At 40.0% G+C, this 20,763-nt stretch overlaps 1 protein-coding gene across 5 annotated transcripts in view; it reads right to left on the bottom strand.

Moving 5' to 3' along the window:
- The window catches only part of pleca (plectin a), a 134,509-nt gene extending 114,036 nt beyond the window's left edge, over positions 1-20,473 (bottom strand). For 2 of the 5 annotated variants that reach the window (XM_088090103.1, XM_088090104.1), the window contains exons 1-4: positions 20,278-20,473; positions 18,775-18,812; positions 13,071-13,241; positions 6,067-6,280 (exon numbers count right to left, since the gene is read on the bottom strand). In XM_088090103.1, the coding sequence (XP_087946229.1) occupies positions 6,067-6,280; positions 13,071-13,241; positions 18,775-18,812; positions 20,278-20,437 (583 nt within the window). In that variant the 5' untranslated portion in view covers positions 20,438-20,473. Of the gene's footprint in view, positions 1-6,066; positions 6,281-10,733; positions 11,263-13,070; positions 13,242-18,774; positions 18,813-20,277 lie in introns of those variants that run through there. The other 3 variants (XM_088090105.1, XM_088090106.1, XM_088090107.1) reach the window with 2 other exon arrangements.
- Between the last annotated feature and the right edge of the window lie 290 nt (positions 20,474-20,763).

Here is a 20,763-nt window from a genome sequence, read left to right as displayed (position 1 = left end):
TATAGTTAACAAGCTAACAGCGCTACCGACTGATTGCAAATGTGCAACAACATTTTGTGCAGATACTAGATGAGAAAAAAAAGCCAAAGACTATATCGTATTAACTTGCTGTCAGAGCTTTAAAAACACTCACTCTGCACTCGACACTGTGCAGCGCACTGACGAGCAAAAAGAGAAAAAACGTGTGCTCAACAGTTGACTGAGGAGTCTCCGACTGATGATTCGAATCTCCGACTTTCGTTATGTGTAAAGATTCTTTGCCCGTTTTTGGGCACAAACTCTTGTTACTGGACTTTTAACTGACATTTAAAAATACGTCTACAACAGAAGCTTTTGATTTGGTACAACAGAGAATGCAATCTAATCACAAGGCACCAATATGCCAAAGAAAAGAGAGCCACATACAGGTAGGCAAACTGTATCAACAGCAAATCAAGGAAAATATCAGCAAAAACTGTGACCAGTCACCTCTGGGAAGATCAGTATAAACCACCACATCACAGCTCAGCTCAGCAAAGTAAAACATGAGGGTTTCACAGATCACCAAATTAAACCTGAGGGCTTGATAATTTCTTCCCTAATTTCTTTCTACAGCAAACAGTTGGCTCTGATATCACTATTTGATGGGGGAAATGGACAAATCTCTGTCTGCCACGGTATGGGTGTAAAAAAAAAAACCATACCACTGTTTTCTCATCACCGGCCAGCGGATGGTGTCTCTCAGAGAGAAAGTCTCACTTTTGTCCGCCTGTCTGACTTTGGCTTGAGCGTCTGACTGCAGTGCCAAGCGTCCCTCCCACACATCACCAAACTAAAGACTCTCTGGCCCGGCTGTGCCACTAATTTATGTTCTCCGCTAAAAGAAAAGAGGACAACAACACATCTAAGGCAGGATACAACCGCCAGCTCACTATTCATGGACTGTTTTTTTATGTAATCACTGATTTGTGTTTGGGAGACCTTGCCTGGTTACTTGTTTTTAAGTCGGCAGCCTGAATACTAATCACAGGTTTAACTACGGTCAGTGCAGCGATAATGTGGTCCGAAGTTATATATGACTGTAATCACATTAGCATTACCGTTCCAATGCCAGTAATTAAAGTTACTGTGGTGACAGTGGGGTCACCTTTAACCTCATCAGGGAGGGAAATAAATAAATAAATAAATAGACAAACAAAAAATAATAATTTGGATCATGCTGCAATTGTTTTGTGTAACCATTTTTAAACTTATTTTTGCCTTTTTTAAAGAAATCATTTCAAATAAAACTATAAAGTAAAATAAGATAATAGACGAAAAAAGCTAAATCATTAAATCTCCAGTGCAATAATAAATAGCTCCAAATTTGATACTTAAATAAAAATACAGGGCAAAAATTAATCAAAAGCACAACATTTTTATTCAAATTAAGGTTTATACTTAAAAAAAAGTATGTCATGTAGGGAACATTTAAATTACTAGTAAAGCTGCTTGATTAAGTTTAAAAACAACGTTATAAAGCTCGGGCAGACTGTACATCTTCATTAAAAATGTAATTGGAGGAGCTGCATTATTAATTAATTAATCACTTACTTGTCAACTATGACGCTACAAGCAAAGTAATTTGCTAATCTGTTTAAGTTTGTGTTTTTGTCAAAAAAATAAAGTAAAAGTTTTCTAAATTTCAGCTTCTTAAATCTGAACATTTCTTTTTTTTATTAGTAAATTGAATATCTTTGGGTTGTGGACAAAACAAGACATTTGAGGACGTCATTGAGGGCTTTCAGAAACAGTAACTGAGACTTTCCACTGTTTTCTGACATTTAATACACGAAACAACTAATCGAGAAAAATAATACTATTAAACTGAGTTATGTAATGTGCAAAATTATTGTCGAGTACCGTAATAAGTAAAGCATTGATTTCCTTGGTGTAGTAAAATTAAATCAAGGCAAAGTACAACCTTTTTTGGCCAGTGAACCTAATATGGCACATAATATTTTGTTTTTCTGTTGAAAAATCGTCTCTGTCCACAAACTCTGCTCCTCATGTTATTACTGTGCACATATGCAGTTCCATAAATCTCTGCACATAGAAAATGTCTTAAAAACTTGAATCAATGTGAAATTAAATTATGGTTCATAAAAGCAACACTGTCAGTGAAGGGACTGCAGACATGCAGACACGCTCCATTGCACTTTATCTTTGCATACTGTCCTCTAGTGTCCAGCATGTATACTACACAAACCACGAGCCTGAGTCTGATAACAGTACTTCAAAGCATACAACGGTAAAACACTTTCTGTCTCTGTTTACTCTAAAGGTGCAAAAGCATTTCTCATTACTTGGAAACAACTGACAGGAGAAGCCTCGGGAAACACACTTGGTTGGTGAAAAAAAAACAAAACACATCTGTATGAACGACACAGGAAGCAAAACTTTGCACTTGTCAGCTGCACAAGAGTCCCAAACACATCCACACACACTGCTGATGCAAGCAGCCATGGTGAAGACGGTAAAATGTAAAATCAATAATGGATCCAGAATTCAATACTGACAAAAACTGCACAAAATCCAACACTGAAAGCAGCTCTGAATAATTTATCTGAATCTGTTATGAGCATACCTGAAAACAGAAGACAGTAAGAGGCAGCGTGACATCTGCGTAACACTTTTCTCTACAATTTGAACATAATCTCAAAAAGAGTCAGTAAGTGAGGGTATCTCATTCAAAAGGAGGAGCAATCTTATAGTTACAACAATAACATAACAGGAGTCGTTTCACAGCAAACAATAGAGAACAGCTAATTGTCTGTTTTCTTCTCGGTCTGTCTTACAGCGTTGTGCTCGTTCAGTGTTAAACATCCTGCAGCGATGTTCCTGGATGAAATATGAAACGATGGTACTGCAATAACCCTGTACTGTACTCATCTCCCACACTGTGGGCCACGACACAGAGTGAGTCACTGTGTATCTCTTACTGAGAAGCAGGATTACAGATGTTATATTCATAGCCTTAAAAAGAAAGACATATATAAAAATGATTTTATTTTGTGTATTCAGGGGCCGACCATGGACCAAAAACCAGCCAATGTGTATGGACACGACTGTATTCATACTATCACCATGCTGCTTCTACACTGTAAAGCAGATGATAACCTGCACCTTTAAACAACTGAGAGACCAACATTGTCTTCCTTAAAGCCAGGATCTTAGCATGGCTAAAAACCTTAACCTCAGAAAGGCCATTACCATTACCCAGATTACACCATACCAGAGCTTTAAAATGATACACCGATATTCTGAGGTTCAGCAACGCAGGTAATGATTATTTCAACCGATACCCGTAAACCAATAATTGACAGCTTCTCGTGGGCAATACGATAACCAATAATTTCTTTTTGTTATTTTTTTTATTACCTGAGGGTGTGAAAGTTTGAGATGTGGTGAGTACAGATGAATGTAATTTGTGCATTTCCATAAAAAAACGACATTTCAGACAAAAAGCTGGGAAAATCGCATTTTTGTAAAAGAAAGTCATTTTCAAGAGCAAAATCAATTTCATTTATATATATATATATATATATATATATATATATATATATATATATATTTTTTTCCTTATCTTCTTATGTCAACTTACTTTGTACAGAAATAATGCCGAAAATAATATTCTGTTTGAGTTATAGTGGAACGATAGAGAGGAACATTCCCGAAAATGTCAGGAAGCAGCAGCTACAGAACAGTCCCTAAGTAACGGCTCTGCTGTGATCTCTGCAGATTTACATGTTGTTCTGCTTGTTGTTAGAAGGAATCAAACATCAGAAATCAGTTTATTCTTTCAGCATAACTGAGCTGGAAACTCACAACACCTGAACTCAAACCGCGTCCACCGTGTCCTCTCATCATGTCCTCTCATCATGTCCTCTCATCATGTCCTCTCATCATGTCCTCTCATCATGTCCCTGTCACACACACACAGAGCAGAAGGAGGGAGGGGGGAGACAGCGGCCGGTAACACCGGTGTTCAGCGGTTACTGTAAGCAGCGAGCACGGTAATAAATGACCGTATCAGGGCTGGACCGAGACATTTTGGTGTCCTAGAAGAGACTGAGATTGGATTGGAATCACCTGTCGAACATTGAGAGCGGAGTGGACATTCAGCGGAGACACCGGTGGAGAATGAGAGCGGAGATTTGGTAAGATAGATGGACAGACAGATAGATAAATAGATAGATATAATTATTGTATTTTAGTTTTTTATAATCTTTATTTTCGTTCTTAGTACTTTGTTGCACCATGTGCAGCATGAGGAGAAACTTATTTTCAGTTCTTGTATGTCTGACATACATGGCATAAACTGATAATTAAGCTGACTCTGAAATAAAGTAAAGTTAATATCTCTGGTATCCCTGGTGGATATTATGAGCTATGGTTATGACAACATGACTCAAGAAACCAAACCAGGATCATTCACTCCCCTTCCCTCTACAACTCTCCTGACCTGAGGATTCTTTTGAAATCTTTTACCAGCATTAACTGTGTTTATTTATCACTATCACTGCATGGACGTCAGCTGAGCAACTGTCAAGAGTCACAATTATCTGGTCGATAAACTAACTTGTTAGGACCTTGATACAGTCCCACTGACATCTTATTTAGTATCAGCCAACACAGTCTGCCTCTCAAACTGACTGCAGCCTGAGAACAAATGGTCCTGTCTCCATTTACTGTGAAATAAAGCTACAGCTCCGGCCTTGTATGTGTTTCACAAGGCTAATGAATCGCTCCAGCGTCATTATGGCAGCCATCCAATGAGACAACATTGATACAGTCGCCGTTATCTAATATATTGCATCAGCCCCCGGCATCCCGCTCACGTCTGGAGGCACTACAGTAAGTCATGAGAAGGATGTTAGACTCCAGAAACAAATCAACCACATATCCTACAATCTCCAAAAACTCCAGCTTGTGCACCAGCTCTGCAGAAGTTTGGAGTCATCCAATCCTGCTGATGCTATTGTTGTGTGCAGAGACAATCACACCCAGACACACAACACTGCTGCAGTACCCCACCCCACCTGATCGATATCAGAGACGACCAGGGAGGGGAGAGAAAGAGGTCGGTTTATGTTCTGAGGAGACAGCATGGACTCCCACCGCAGGAAGTGCTGAGGCAGCGACTTACATCATCTGAGAGTTCAGACAGTTAACAGGAGGTGGAGGAGCAGCAGATAAATCCCTCAAGGGGAGTAAATGAGCATTAAGAGAGATGGTAATTATGCTGTTATGCAATATATCTCTTGCCTACAAGAGTCTCTGGGGTTTAGAGTATGTATGCAAATTTGGAACAGCAGATCTTGATATTTAGGTGATATAGAGTCTTGAATTCAAATAGATATACAACCAACCAGCCCTGATAAGCAGCTGCAGTGTCAAGCATATAAGCCAGAACATGCCAACAGCTACCACTCTCTCGAAACCGCGACTCGTATCGTAACATCCATCAAAATAATCGCAATATGATTGTTTTTGCACATCGGATTTGTGCAGCTCTACTCACAATCCAAATGTCAGCATATGCAACAAATGCTCGGCTCTGAGAAGCAAAGCAGTGAGTCAATAGCCAGAAGCACTGACAGAAAACTTGAAGTGTACATTTTAGACAACAGCTGATATGATGATGATATGAGGTCACAACTCGCCAGCAGCCACAGCGAGGACCACAGATCAAACATTATTATCACAACTGTCAATTAGCTCAAAGGTGCCCAAAAGCGATATGATCCACTGTTTACATAAAAGAGCTTTCATGAGAAACTCAACAACTGTTAGCAGCAGAGTTTGCAAATGAGCAGGAAATTAAGGAAAAAGATGGAGCAGAGCTTAAAAAAACAAACACCTTTTGACACACGTCAGCGGAAATACATTTGTTGTATGCATGTGCACAGATGGCTGGGGTTAGGCATCGATCTTGAATGGTTAAGGTCATTAAGGTCATGAACGGATCGGGTTTCCAGCACGGAGCAACAATACACCCCCGACACACACTTCTACCTCCTCCTTGTCTCAGTGTGAACATCGTACCTGCGATGCGGATCACGGCCCTCTCTGCTGGGTCCAGCACGTCTCCGGAGGCGGACTTGGAGCGCTTGATGCGGTGGTGTTTGGGCAGGTTCCAGGGCAGCGTGTCTCCGAGGGACGGAGTGTAACTTATTGAACTCAGGTCACTGGTGCTCTCCTCCGACGCAGCCCGGACCAGAGGCCTCCTCTTGGGCTTCTCCTTCACCTCCTCCATAGTCTGGATGGAAACAGTGAGGAAAAAAGGATCAAAATGGAGTTACAAAACCTCCCAAAACAAAACACAGCGAGTCTCTGCCATCTATGATGTATGGTAGGGTTGGGCAACATACGTTATTTTAAGGGCACTGGAAAAAGCATCGATGGATACTTGTTCCTGTTTTTAGCATTTTTGATCAGCTCATATTTGGCACTTTCACTTGAATGTTGTGTGTACTGTGTTGATAAATCTGTCTGTCTGAAAATGTGCTTCATAAATAAAATTGCCGTTCCCGACTGTGTTGTTATTGTGAAATAGCAACACAAACTCAACATGTTACACATAAGTGCATGAAGGCCTTTAAACATTCAGATTTATGTTTCTAGAAATCACAATAGCAGTTTTTCCCCTGTTTAGTACATTCTCAAGGAGACCAGAGGAGTTGTGATTTATATTAAATAAATTCAATTGACCTTTATGACACGAGCCCGAGCAGCAAAGCTTAGCTTTAGGTTTAATTTGTTTAAAAAGGGACCGTGCAAAGTGATAAATACACAACGTATGAAAATGCCAGAATTATTCAGGCGGCTACTGTTAGGGGCTTAGCTCAGACCTGTTTGGGGTTGCGGGGGATCCTCCACTGGCCCTTTTTTGTTGACAAGCTCTATTTGGATGCTGTTTTATGCACTCTGGCACCTTATGTAATCTAAAAGTACAAAAACAATTCCCAGTGTGAATCATTTCATTTAATTGTGAATTAGAAAATGGTTGGGGGGAACGTGGCACCCGACTGAGGGCCAGATTTGGCCCAGGAGCCTTAAGTTGAATATCCCAGCTACAAAGTAATAAAGTTGATGCTTAAAGCAAGTGGCGTTGCCAAGGCGCTTTGGTTTTGGGGTGCCAACAAAGATTTTCAGTGGGCCCATCTGAATATAAAGGGGTGCCACTGCTAAAGGCAGGTTACTGAGATTCATTGTTATGCAAATAAAGGAAGTAAACTTCTTCACATAATATACATAAAACTAAACCTCCAACAACTACATTAAGTTTTTATTTACAGTTATCTAAAAATAGCTGAGATTTAACAATCATATACATTATTTTTATAAACTCATAATTGCCCAGCTCAGCATCTATATTTAGACCTAACTTGCAGTAACCAGGACAAGAGCTCAGTGTTTCTGCCGGTGCTCAGACTGCTGTGTGATGTCGGAGTATTTTTCACCAAAATCCTTGAGACCTGACCCACTCAGAGGACTGCTGTGAGGAGCACGGCTGGTGCTGCTGATGCACTGTACAACGTCACCACGCTGCCAGCTTCCTTTTCAGCTGAGTCACCATCCAGCACTCAGGATGTTCCCCACAGGGGCGCTGGCTGCACCGACACAACCTCTCTCCTCTGATTGGACAGCAGAAGACAGGACCAAAGTCGCAGGGGAAATGTCTACAGTGCACCAGATACAGTTCACATTCAGGTTATTATTTAGCTGCGTGCTATTTTTGGCTACTTGCTGTTTGTTATTGCAGTACTGCAACACTATTTTTTTCTTAAATTGTTTTTATCCCTTTGAAACCTGAACTAATTGGCTTGATTTCTTTCAAAAACATTGGAATTGGGAGACGAGCAATTTAACAAAAAATGGCCCAAAATTATCAAGAAATTAGAAGAAAATTGCAAGTAAATAACCTTGAAATAAGCACACAAAAAAGTAAAGTAAAAAAACAAAAAATACAAGACAGTCACACCAAGAAAGTACTAAAAACTTTGCTCTGTAATGTAATTTTAAATAATTAAGAGAATTATAAAAATCATTTTCTGGACATTTTCCCCCGTTTTTGATCATATCTTGTAATCCTGATAAGTTAATTTTCTGATCGTTTCCTTGTCACGTATCCTTTATTTGCTTTTTTCTTTTTTTAGCCAAATTGCTCATTATGTTTTTCCTGTGTTTCTGCAAGAAATCAAACATATTTTCTCAGGTTTCAGAGGTTTAAATGCTAGTGAAAGGCATCTGATTGCAGCACAAGAAAAGTGATGTCGATCCAAGAGTTAAGAAGGTTGACCTTGAACATGTGCACATGACACATTATTACTCGACATGTGTGGAAGTTTTCTTTTCAGGAAAAGTTGTTGGCTAATTTCAGCATCCTTCAATATGTCATCAACAAACAACAATGTCTGCCTCTGAAAGTAGAGCAGTGAAGCATTATACTTTCCGGTGGCACTTCATTGACTGATCTTAATGGATACGTGGGCATTTAGCCACTATTTGACCAGTCAGCTAATACTGATGTTTTACGGGTACAGCCTGGCTTCTAAGATTCAGTCGTTCATATACAATAAAAGATATTGTATGAAAACTTCAGGAAAATGCAGACTGGGTTTCACGAAAAACTAGAGCTACACACTGTAAGGGAGTCATGTTAAAAATTCATAGCTCCTGAAATAGCCCACACACAGCGGAGAAGGAGAAATCTCAAGACTGCCTTGAGGCAAGACTCAAAGTTAACATATATGTATATGTATCGCATCAATATACAGAATCCTTTAGGCAGTCAGGCAGCAAAGTGTGAGCCTTTCTCATGTTTAAAGCAATCTGCAAATCATCACTGTACTGCAGAGCATTGATCTATCCAATAGTCATATAGTCATATGCAATCATCCACAGCTTTAACTCTGAGACAAGTAATACACATAACACAGATGGCTGAATTACTGAACGGGCCTATCAGACACAGGCCCAGGGGCCCACAGTGTCAGAGGGCCCCCTGACCTTCACTTGCAAGATGTCACTCAAGGTGACACATACCGACCAGAAACAGGCTCGACAACACCACAAAGTGACATGCAAGGACCGCAAAAAGATGCAAAGAAACTGCAAACAGACAAAATAATTGTAAAATAGGCAAAACAACCACAAAGAGATACAAAACAGCCAGAAAGAGATAAAAAAAATATTACATCGAGACAAAAATAACAGAAAAAGAAGCAAAAAGGGATACTAAATGACTATTTAAAGCCACGGAACAACCAAAAGGGGACACAAGATGATGTCAAAGTGACATAAAATGACCAAAAAAGACATAATTACCTCAAAGACACCCAAATGTCTACAAAAACACGCAAAACATCCACAAAGAGACACAAAATAAAAGCAAAGAGGCAAAAAGTGATCACAAGGAGACACAAAGACTACAAAGCAACCCCAAAACATCCAAAAAGGACAAATTAAGTCAATAAAACAAACTTAAAGACCCCAACAACTACAAAAATACACAAAACAACCACAAAGAGACACAAAACCACTAGAAAAAGGAAAAAAACAACTCAAAGGAAACACAAAATGACTACACACAAACACAAAAAAAATAAATAATTGCAAAATTATCTCGCAGACACAAAACTACCTCAGTAACACACAAAATGACCCCTGAGAGACCTATACAACTACAAGACACAAACCAACACCACATCAAATCAAAATGACTGCCAAGGAACACAAACAAAGACATAAACACCTCACAGTGACACAAAATCACCTCAGAGAGGCCAAACAACTGCAATTACAAAGACAAAATGAACAAAAAAGACAAAATCACCTCAAATAAACCCAAACGACTACAAAAAACACCACAAAGAGGCTCGAAATGGCTACAAAATGACCTGAAACAACCAATAGTCAAAATTAGGCCTACCACCATTACACACAAATGTGCCTCAAAGAGACACAGACAACTACGAACAGACATAAAACAACCACACAGAAACCAAACAACTACAAAAAGACACAAAACCAATTCAAAGTCTAAGTGTCTTGCACCGAGGTGGTGGGGCCCTCTGAAATATCTGTGCCCAGGGCCCAATTGTCTCATAATCCACCAATGATCTGCATGCCAACATCACTTCTATCCTTCTGTTACACATTTCTATTCAGAGTGACTTTGCTTTCTTGTACGGCCTTCACCCAACAAGCTGAAAGCATCAGGCTGAGCTGTTTCCAGGCAACCCCGAGGAGCTGTAGAGAGTATGCTCCTGAAACTCTCGCACTTGGAAGTAGAAGAAAGTTAAGTGGTGTGTGCTGGTATGAATAGAGTCTGACAGTGGCTGAATCACACTGACAGCTGACTGAGGCTCCCCTCTCTTTCTGTCTTCTCTAGAAACTGGGAACAGCTGAGGGACTTCATTAGGACTGGATCTGTTGATTATCAGTTGACAGGTAAAGCTGGATGCTCTCCAAAAAAGCTTAGACGCTGCATGCCCCACCTGAAATCAGCTGCAGTGATGGGGGAGCACCTGCTCTTTAACAGGTTATGCAAAAAGAAAAAAAACACCTTCATTTATCCTCGTAGTGGTGCTGAATCGGATTATTTCAAACGCGCAGGTTTCTCCAATGACACTAAATCATGTGATTAACAGCGTCGGCGATGCGGCAAAAGATGAAATATGGATCATCTGTATTCTTGGTTTACTCACGCCAAAAATATCCAGGGTGACTGCTGATTTTGGTCCCGGATGCACAATTGCAACAATCTGTTTATCGCAGCGGCACCGTCGTCGGATTGGTCCCGGTTAGATCCGCTCAAAGTTAGAGCAGCATCCTCCTCAGCCGCAGCGGGAGTCGCGCCTGCGTCCTGCGGTATCCGGGCTGTCCTGGCTGCGGGATGATGAGGCGGACAGACCTGGACTTATCCGAGCTGCGGGGTGAGCAGAGAGGAAGCTCCCTCAGTCTGCAGCCTGCGCGCCTCCCCGCTGACACAACGGCACGGGCCAAGTTGTTGCTCCACAGCAGACAAACATTAGGATGAGAGGAGAGATGTGCGTGCATGCTCCGTCGGTGCGCATGTGAGAAGCGAGCTCAGATCAGGTTGATTGCAGCGCGCGGAAGCAGACACTTCTTCACACCGTGCATCATTTCACGTAAAGCTGGTGGGACATATGTCTGATCTGACAGACACACGAGCTCATTGCAGAGCTCTTATTCTGCTATTTTTCTTTCATAAACGACCACAAATGCATCATGCCTCTCGATGGGGATTCTTCTCTCACTTTAAACTTCACACCTTCAGGACAAAGAGGCAACTACTGCTGAGCTCAGCGTCTGTGCTGCCAAATCTGAAATAATCTGAATAAAAATCGGGACTTTCATAAAAAAAAATTAAAAAATATGGCAACCGTATCTAGATTTCATGGCAAGAAGTGCAGCTTCGGGCACTATTGGTTGATTATGTGTTTTAATGCATTTGTCGTTTGTAGCCAAGTATGTTGTTTAGATCCCCAGTGGAAATTTTGATGTAAAATGGCACAGTACCTCAGGATAAAACCAACTGCCTAGAAAAATTAAATAGAACTTTATCTTAATTTATGTTTTACCTTATGTCCAATTCTTAAGATAACTTAAAACTTAATTAACTTAATTTTGTTCAGTTGATGTAACCAATGTAAACATGGCTGTGAATATTATATGTGATTTCTGCCAATACAAGAACTGCAGTTTTTGGCACCTTGTGTTGGTTTCATTTTTCAGCCCCGGAGGTCGAAACTTGGCAAATAAACTGTAATTGGACTGTGTGTTGTGTATTCTTTTTTTAAATAGTCAACATTTATGCCATTATGATGCATAAAAACAAACAAGCAGAAAGTAACCAAAAAGTTCACCAAATTCTGCCTAAATGATTCCTGTTGGCACTGTGATGATTACAGCTATTAACCATTCAGTGATTCCTCTGACTCTTAGATGTATAATTATGGACTCAAACCACAGTAAATATGAAAAACTGCAGCTTAATTTCCTAAATCCAGCTCATCACATCTTGTGTATACTGTTTGTGTTTTCCAGCTGACCTCTGGCTGCACTTCAGTGTCATAAAAATGCAAATGACTCATGATGCAAATGCTTTTAATCAGGAAATCTGTTCCATTTAGTCCTCTGTTGCCATGTGAGTTGTTTATTCTGCGTCATGTTTTTCAAGCTTCTTTTCACTGATAACGGGGCCAAGTTGTACTCAGTCGAATTAAAAACTGTCATGCTGAGCAATTACATAACTACAACACCATGAATGACAGATCGCTTGTTTGTGTGGCCGTACTACACTGTTAGTTATTGCAGAATGAATCAATGGGCATGGAGGAGTCGGGGGCTAAAGGAGGTGGAGCGCTGGCACTCTGAGCCTGTTCTTGTATTCATGAACGATGCGTGCCATCAGATGTGAATGCCAGCGTCTCCGTGGCAGCTCTGTACCCACATCGTGCTGAAGGGACAACCTCATCAACAATGAAGCCACAGAGCAGCGGAGCTCTGAGGAAGGTGATCGACGCTCCAGGTCATTTTTATGATGCCTGATGCACATATGATGATGTTAAAACTTATTTTCTTTTTTATCTTTTCTATTCATGTGCAAGTAAACTAAACAAACAATAGACATAGACAAAAGCACACCTTTAGTAGGCAATATTTCCTCTCACCAATGTTATGAATCCAATGTCTTTATAGCTTCATTAAACTATAATATTTGGCATATAAACTGCCATTTATGTTTCTTCAGACATTCACTCACAGACTACTGGTGCAGAGCGAAAAAAAATCAATGTTAATTGAACTAAAATTCTTAAAATCAACATGCATTAGTTTCTGCACTTTAAACAGCTGACTCTGAGCCATCAAAGCCCAGTGAAAAAACACTTCAAATCCAAATACATGTCTTTAAAAGGTCAAAAGAAGTGACTTTCAAAGCGAGCACAGTGGAGAAAGTGATCCTAAAATGCCAGGAAACGAGGCCTTTGATGACACACAGAGCGGAGAAACATCCTCACCTTCTGTGATCTCACTGCAGTCACAGTTTCCACGCCTGCTTTGAGAGGTCGTCTCTTCCTTTTCCTGACCGCCGGACCCGGTGGCTCCTGTCCAAGGGCCATGGACTGCTTCACCACAACTTCCTCTGACTGGACCGAAGCAACTGGCTTCTCTTTGGGCTTTTTCTTCCTCTGAAAACATAAGATTCAATTATTTTTTTAACATTATTGTCAGCATAGTTGGCAGTATCACCTTTAAGTCTCTCTGACGTACAGATCATTATTTGTGAAGGATCGAGTTTTAGCTACAACATGTTTCAGACGCTTCACCCGTTCTATCAAAATACAGGAACAAAAAACACAAAAAAACACTAACACAACATCTGACATGGAACCAAGTTCAGTTTTTATTTCCAAATTAAGGCTCGTTTTTACTGTTTGCCTTGAGGAGAGTCCACTCTACAATTATAGATCTCAGCACTGGAAAGCGGCAGCTCTTGATATCTGGCACGCACGACTGAGCCGGACAAAAGACTTCTTATTCAGAGGCCATTGATTATGATTAAAGCTGTCAGGTAAACAAATGGGGTTTTGTTTTTCCTGCTGCTGAAACTGAAGAGGAAAAGGACTACATCGAGGGAGAGTTTTCACCCCAGTGAGAAACCATATAGTGCAATTTCATGGAAACTGTGGAACTTTAAAGAGTTAAGAACGTTACGTTGTGGTGGTACAGTGGTTTGTTATCCTGTATTTGGGTTTTTAGCTATTTTCACTGCTATTATTGTTTATATTTTGTAGGATGTTATCTGTTTGAACTTTTATTTGTTTGCCTGTTGACTGATTTTAATGTCTTTATTCCTGCTTGGCATCATTGAAAGTGAGAGGGTCTTCCTTAGCTGATTTCCAGTCTTAAAAAAGTAGTTTCTTTGGCTCTGGGGTGGTCCTGAGAGCTCAACTCACTGCAACATAAAAGAGTAATGCAAATAAACAAAATACAGGCAAATGGAGGAAACATCCTCACCAATTTGACAGCACATGGAAAATATTTGCATATTTTGAGAGTGAAAGTGAGAAAACAATCAAATACAGAAATGCTGCAAGTGGCACAGAACACAAACAAATATTTTTTTTTGGATTTCTGATATTTTGTTGTTAATGTTCAATGTATTCTCTGAGATGCACTCTTTAGCGTCTGCATGTGACGCACAGCTCTGAAACTCACTGTAACATGTGACTGAAGTCAAACAGTCACAGGTAGATTTAGGTAACAAGAGTACTTGGTTAGGTTTAGAAAAAACATCACGTTTTGGGTTAAAATAAGAACATCACAGACGGAAATTTATCACCAGATTGATGTCAGTAAGTAGAAGACAAAAGTAAGTTATGTAACATTATATTAAGACAGCACTGACTTTTAGTTTAACATGAACACGTCTGTGTTTGTTGCTCTGAGCGTCAAATATTGCCACAGATAAGTTTACACTGGAGCACATGAAGGCCGGTGCGTCTTACATAGACACTACAGGATGAGTTTGGTGTCAGTATCATACGCCAAGATGCGTGAAAAAGCGTTGGTATTCGACGGCCTGGGAATACATGGCTGTAATCAACTTTAACCTTTTGCCGATTACTAGCTTGCCGATTCAAATTTGAATCATGCAATCAAAGTGTTTGAACTAAAACAAATGCACAACATTGGTAAATGGGCTTGCACTTGTATAGCGCTTTTCTAGTTATTGGACCACTCAAAGTACTTTCACACTACTCGAGACATTCACACACTGCTGACTCACTTTTTATCCATGCACACCCAACCTAACACCTGTGGGAGCAATTTGAGGTTTAATATCTTGCCCAACGATACTTTGAAATACGGGCTGAAGCAGCCCGGGACTGAACTGCCAGCCCTCTGATCAGTGAACCCTCTGAGCCACGGCCACCCCTTGGTTTAAACATGGGTATATAAAGTGAACTAAACATGTTTTTGGTTTTTTTCCTTTTAATTTTTCTTATTCTTTTGTGCTCTTTGCAGCATTTCCACATTTGGCTGTGTTTTTCACTTAGCAAAGTTTGTTTTTTTCCCTAAATACTGCACATCTGCTTCCAGACTGATGAAAGTGTTTTCTTCATGTTTTGTTTATTTGCATGTATTTTCCTCAGTTGCAGTGCTTTGAGCTCTCAGGGCCACCGTATCTTTCTTTACTGGAAATTTAAACTGACAGCATGCATGAGTGACATTTCCATTGTCCCGAAATGAACAAGCCTTTCTTTCAGTCAGTTGTTGAAAATCATATGCAAACATAATAAAATCATTCATATATTGCACAAAGTGATGTGGCTCAGCTGTAACCTCTGAACCAGCAGAAACACATCATGGTGGAATATTTAAGGACGCTCCTCCCACAGCTTCTCACTCTAAACATCTCTGGCAGTCTTTGAAGACATGCAGTGCATAATATTTTTTTGATGCCTTTTTTGTTAGTATGCAGGCTTTTTCTTTTATGTGATCAGATTAAAAACAGAGACTATACCAGCCTTGTAACCTCTGATCACTGTATTACGTTGGTTGCTGTGCGTAGCTCTTTTCCTCAGACAGAGACCTCACATGTCTCTTTGTCCCAAACCGGCTGCTGCAGGAGGAAACGGACCTCTGTTGGCGTGTGAGTGCCAAACAGACAAAGGGCTTCACTCATGGAGGCATTTCAGAGAGCCTCTCAAACTTATCGCACACAATGAGCGCACAGTGCTTCTCCACTCTGTAACAACACTCATAATGACGGTGCCAAAACACACTGAGCGGGGCCAGTCCAGTCACAGATCTCTGAGTGCGACAGGAGCCCATTTGTAAGGATACTTAATGGGATTGCTGCTCGATAAAGCTGCATCTGCTGAGAGCTTTTATTATAGTACATGGATTATATAGCAATAATATAAACAGAGAGACGGGACACGAGGGGGCCAAAGCTGAAGAGGATCTGTTAAATAGGTGCACTGCAGGCATATTTTATTTCTACACAAACTGCAGTACAAGGACACTCAACTTGCTGTGCTCAGGGGCCACTTTTGCAAAATGACAGAAGGACATGTTTTACATGTTTCTAGGATTTTATAACATTTCTAGGATTTAAGGACATTTCTGGGATTGTAGTAAGTTTCTGGGATTTCAGGACATTTCTAGGATTTCAGAATGTTTCTTTGATTTTAGGATGTTTCCCGGATGTTAGGGCATGTCTAGGATTTTAGGTAATTTCTAGGATTTTAGGACATTTCTAAGATTTTAGGATGTTTCTATGATTTCAGAATGTTTTCGGATGTTTCCCGAAAGTTTGGACATTTCTTGTATTTAAGGACTTTTTTCAGATTTAAGGACATTTCTAGAATCTTAGGACTTTTTTTCGGATGTAAGAAACATTCTAGGATATCAGGACTTTTTTAAGATTTTAGGACATTGCTTGGATTTTAGGACGTTTCTGGGACTGTAGGACATTTTTAGAAACTTTGGACATTAGGATTTGAAGACTTTTCTAGGATTTGAGGACATTAAGGGCCCAGCTAAGACTTAGCTAAGGATCCTCCACTGGCACTTTTTTGATTAACAAGTTCTAATTTGATGATTTCTTTTTTATTTTGTATAATAAAAGTATAAAATTCCTTATGGGAGTCACTTTATTTCTACTGTGAATTAGAAAATGGTCGGATGGCCACCTGCCCAGATTCGGCCTGGTTGCTGTCAGTGAAGTATCACTGCTGAAGCACAAATGTTGTGTATTGTTCAGATGGCATCGAGTAAGAACAATGCACTTTGTTTTGTGGTTTAGAAAATGTCAGTTCCTCTTATATTCATAAAGGAACACTGTTGCTCATGCTGGAAACATTAATGCATCACTTCCCCTTATTACTGAAGGAGAACATCAAATGTAAAAACAGGATACACTGCACGCTGAATCACTGCAGAGCTGCATAAGTTAAACGTTTTTTGCCATGCTAGCAAGCACTGTGACTCTCAGTGAGTCCACCACTTTGTTCAAAACTGAAATATCTCAAAAACGTCCTCTGGGCATATTGACACAAACTTTGTTACAAGCATTCATGGTTTCCACATGATGAGGACTTATGACTTTGATGATCCCCTGATATTAATGTAGCGCCACCATGAGGTTTAGATCTGCGATAAGGGGCAAAAGGCCTCAACAACTGCTGAACTGACATAACATTTGGTCCAAATATTTGTGTTCATCTCGGGATGACTTTCAATAAATTCAGTTATTAAGTTATTACTTAAATTTTCATTTAGTGCCAACATCAGGTCAGAGTTTTTATTGCTTCACCTCCAAAAACTGACATTCCCAACAGCCTCAGCTGTATTTTGCAAATTAGGAAATGTTAGCATGGTAACATTTACTAAAAAAACTAAGGAGGAAAACATATTACAAGAAGGAATTAACTGGAAAAAATACCACCAACCAACCAACAAAGGAATGAAAACAGTCTAGATGAGGGTTTTTAAAAAAGAGGTCTCAGGACAGGTTTAATCTCCATTTTTACAACACATTAAGATTAGGAAAAAGGTGCGAGCTATTGTAGTGCTGTCTGATTTTGACCTGTCCTTGTAAATAACAATCAAACTTGAAAAAAAAAAGATAAGGAAAAAAGGAAAAGGCAAAGTGGCTTAAATTACTTGTCAGTTTTGATCTTACATTTTATTTTTTTGTGGGTGTTCATCAAATGTGTCTTTTGATCGCAATGCAGAATAAACCAAACCTATTTTGGGGGCAAAGAATGAATCACAATATGAAGGTTGATGTGTGTTAACAGAATACTGAATAGTCGAACAGAGAATCCTGAGAACAAAAATACTCTCCCGACTACAGAGTCTTGAAAATGAAAAAGGTTGTGAGTTATTATTTCAGTTTTTAAGTGGTTTTAAAGAAATAGTTCCACACATTCTCAGTGCCTGACATGATGTGCAGGCAGTTTACCAACCGAAATGCTGCTGACCTGCTTTAAGAAGTCAATCCAAACCGTGTTTTCATTTCAAAGCATCAAATAGAGTTTAAAAGGCGGCATTCCTGGTGGACTTTTTAAAAGCTGCGAGGCAGGTTTATTGAAAAGTGAAGAATGTGGCAGTCGTTTCCAAGGAGGCACCAAACAAGGCCAAATGCACCAACACTTCATTGGTTTAATCTCAAGCTTTCATGAAACGGCCTCTCAAAAGATGTTAATTTTAAGTTTAGATGCTCAAATTGAATTTTTTGATTCTGACCATATTAAGAGCCCCAAGAAACCTTAATAAAATCCTCCAATATGATCTCTTCAATGACTTAAAAAATTACATTAAAGTGTCTTACACACTGCAGAATATTGGGGCATTAATGTGACATGTTTACATATTGGCAGAGAAATATAATCATTATATATCAATAAATAGAAATGTTTCAGCACACTGAATAAGTAATAATGAACCTGTCAGTCTTGCTGGCCTCGTCTGCAGGCTGACTGTATAAAACTGAGCAAACTGCAGGTAAACGGGGACCTCTGAAGTCTGAGGGGGGAATTGCAAGTCGACACGCTGCTCTGATAATGAAAGCAGGCGCCACTTTGAGGACGGCTTCGTGGTTATGCAGGAATGTAAGGCATGAGGTGCTGACATTTTTGGAGCATATGAGGAAGTTATTCATTAAAAAAGACAGAACAAAGTCACTGTTTTGGGGCAGATTTTTCTCACCTGAGTCGGAGCTTTAGATTTGGAATGCTTCGCCAACACTGTACGGAAAAAACAAAACAAATATTACTTTGGATGGGTTCACAGAGTCGACAGAAGTTGCATCATATAAACAAATCTCTTTCAGTTCTGAGGAGAGGACTGAGAAATATGTGGAAAAGTGGAGAGAGTACATGGAGTACACTCTGACACGGACAGCTCTTAAAATCACACACCATGTGAATTAAACTCACACACTTTTTGGATGTCTGAAAGCTAAGAGTAGATTGCACTCTCTATCTATGTAGGACAATAGATAGATTTGATTTGTAAGGTCCTGAGTCATCAAGTTAGCTTGACAGACAGTTAATGTAACATTAGCATTCATGGTGTAACATTCACTCATTCGTTTAAATAATATTTTAGAATAATAGGCATAAAAGCACAAAACAATCTACATTAGTGTCCAGGGCAGTCATCAGTCATGTCACAGAAATATCAGTCCTGTCATATTTAATTTGTTATCTTGAGATCACAAATTAATTATGTCATTATCACGGGAAAACACAATTTCTGTATCTTGCAATCTCTCGAAAATGATCTCGTTATCTTGAGGAAATTGAAGGGAGAAAAAACAAAGTATGAATGTATGGCCATTCATGGCTTCAGCACAGAAAAGTCTTTGAGGTTACTAAAATTCATCAAGACAGCAATAACTTTTATTTAACAAAATCACTGAGTATAATTTTGAGGTCTGTACTTATTTTAATATACTCTAATTTTCTTTTTTTGCGTGTATGTGTATGTATTTGCTGGCCATAGGTGACATTGTTTATATGAAAAAAAGTTCAAGAAAATATTGCTGAAAAAGAAATATCAAATAGAAAAGGTAAAAAAACAAAAATACAAAAACAAATAAATTTGGGTCAATCATTACGTCAACTGCTTTCATGATGTGGTAAAAGTGAAATTGCAGAAAAGATGGACAGTAAAGACCTGAGTCATTGTTTACTGTGAGTATCCACATGTTGCTTGCAGTGATGTGCAGGTTATCATGACTCTGCAGATCACTGTGGGATTGAGCTGCATGTTGCATTACATCATGTCACATTTATAACATGCTATTAAGCCCACATCCTGGAGTGTGGTGCATGACTAAAGCGCAGTCTCAAGCTCTTTATTTGATCAAAAAGTCTGCATGTGATGCCTCATAGCAACGCCCTAAAAATAAACGTGTTTATCGTACCAAAAAGTATAAAAGACTCATTGTGTCCTCTCTCACGTGGGTACGAGCACATTAGAAACAACCACAAACTGGAGGCAGAGCCAACACGAGCTGACAAATTATGGAAAATGTGGATACTGCAGTCTTGGAGAGGAAACACTAACAATTTACAATTACCAGACTTGGAAAAAAAAAAGAAATGCACTGAGTGTTCCTCCTCTTAAATTCACTTGAGCTAAAACTTTACAACATCAAGCACAGGCCTCCACTCACTCACAGAGAAGAGTTAAGGGCCCACCTACCTGCCAGGTATCTCTCCAGGGAGGGCGAGGATCTCTGGTTCCAACTGTAGCAGCAGAAGAAGAAGAGCCAGACCAGGAGGGTGGCCAGAACCAGGACCAGGACCCAAAGGAGCCGGGCCGCAGCCGGGTTCGTGACAGCCCAGGCCGTCAGGATATCCATGCTGGAGTCTGGGGAGCACACTCAGTGTCTCGTCAGTCTGATTCCCAGAGTGTGACTGCAGCAGAGCTCATGAATGGGTTGCAGCGGGCCGGTTTGTGTCCTCTCGGGCAGCCACGGTGCCTACAGCAGCAGGAAGAAGCCACAGCAACCACAGATGGATACCAGCTGTTCCAGAAGGAGCCGTGCACAGAACTCAGCCCACGTCAGCTCAGAGAGTGTGTGTGTGTGTGTACGCATGGGGTGTGTTAGCTCGTGTATGTGTCTGTTATGTTTTACAGAGTCCTGGAAAAGTGTGTGTGTGTGTGTGCACAAGGAAAACAGTTTGG

This window comes from Plectropomus leopardus, chromosome 17 (genome assembly GCF_026936395.1).
Source record: "Plectropomus leopardus strain MGB_pleo_1.0 chromosome 17, ASM2693639v1, whole genome shotgun sequence".
Classification (NCBI taxonomy): domain Eukaryota; kingdom Metazoa; phylum Chordata; class Actinopteri; order Perciformes; family Serranidae; genus Plectropomus; species Plectropomus leopardus.
This window is presented reverse-complemented; position numbering and strand designations above follow the sequence as displayed.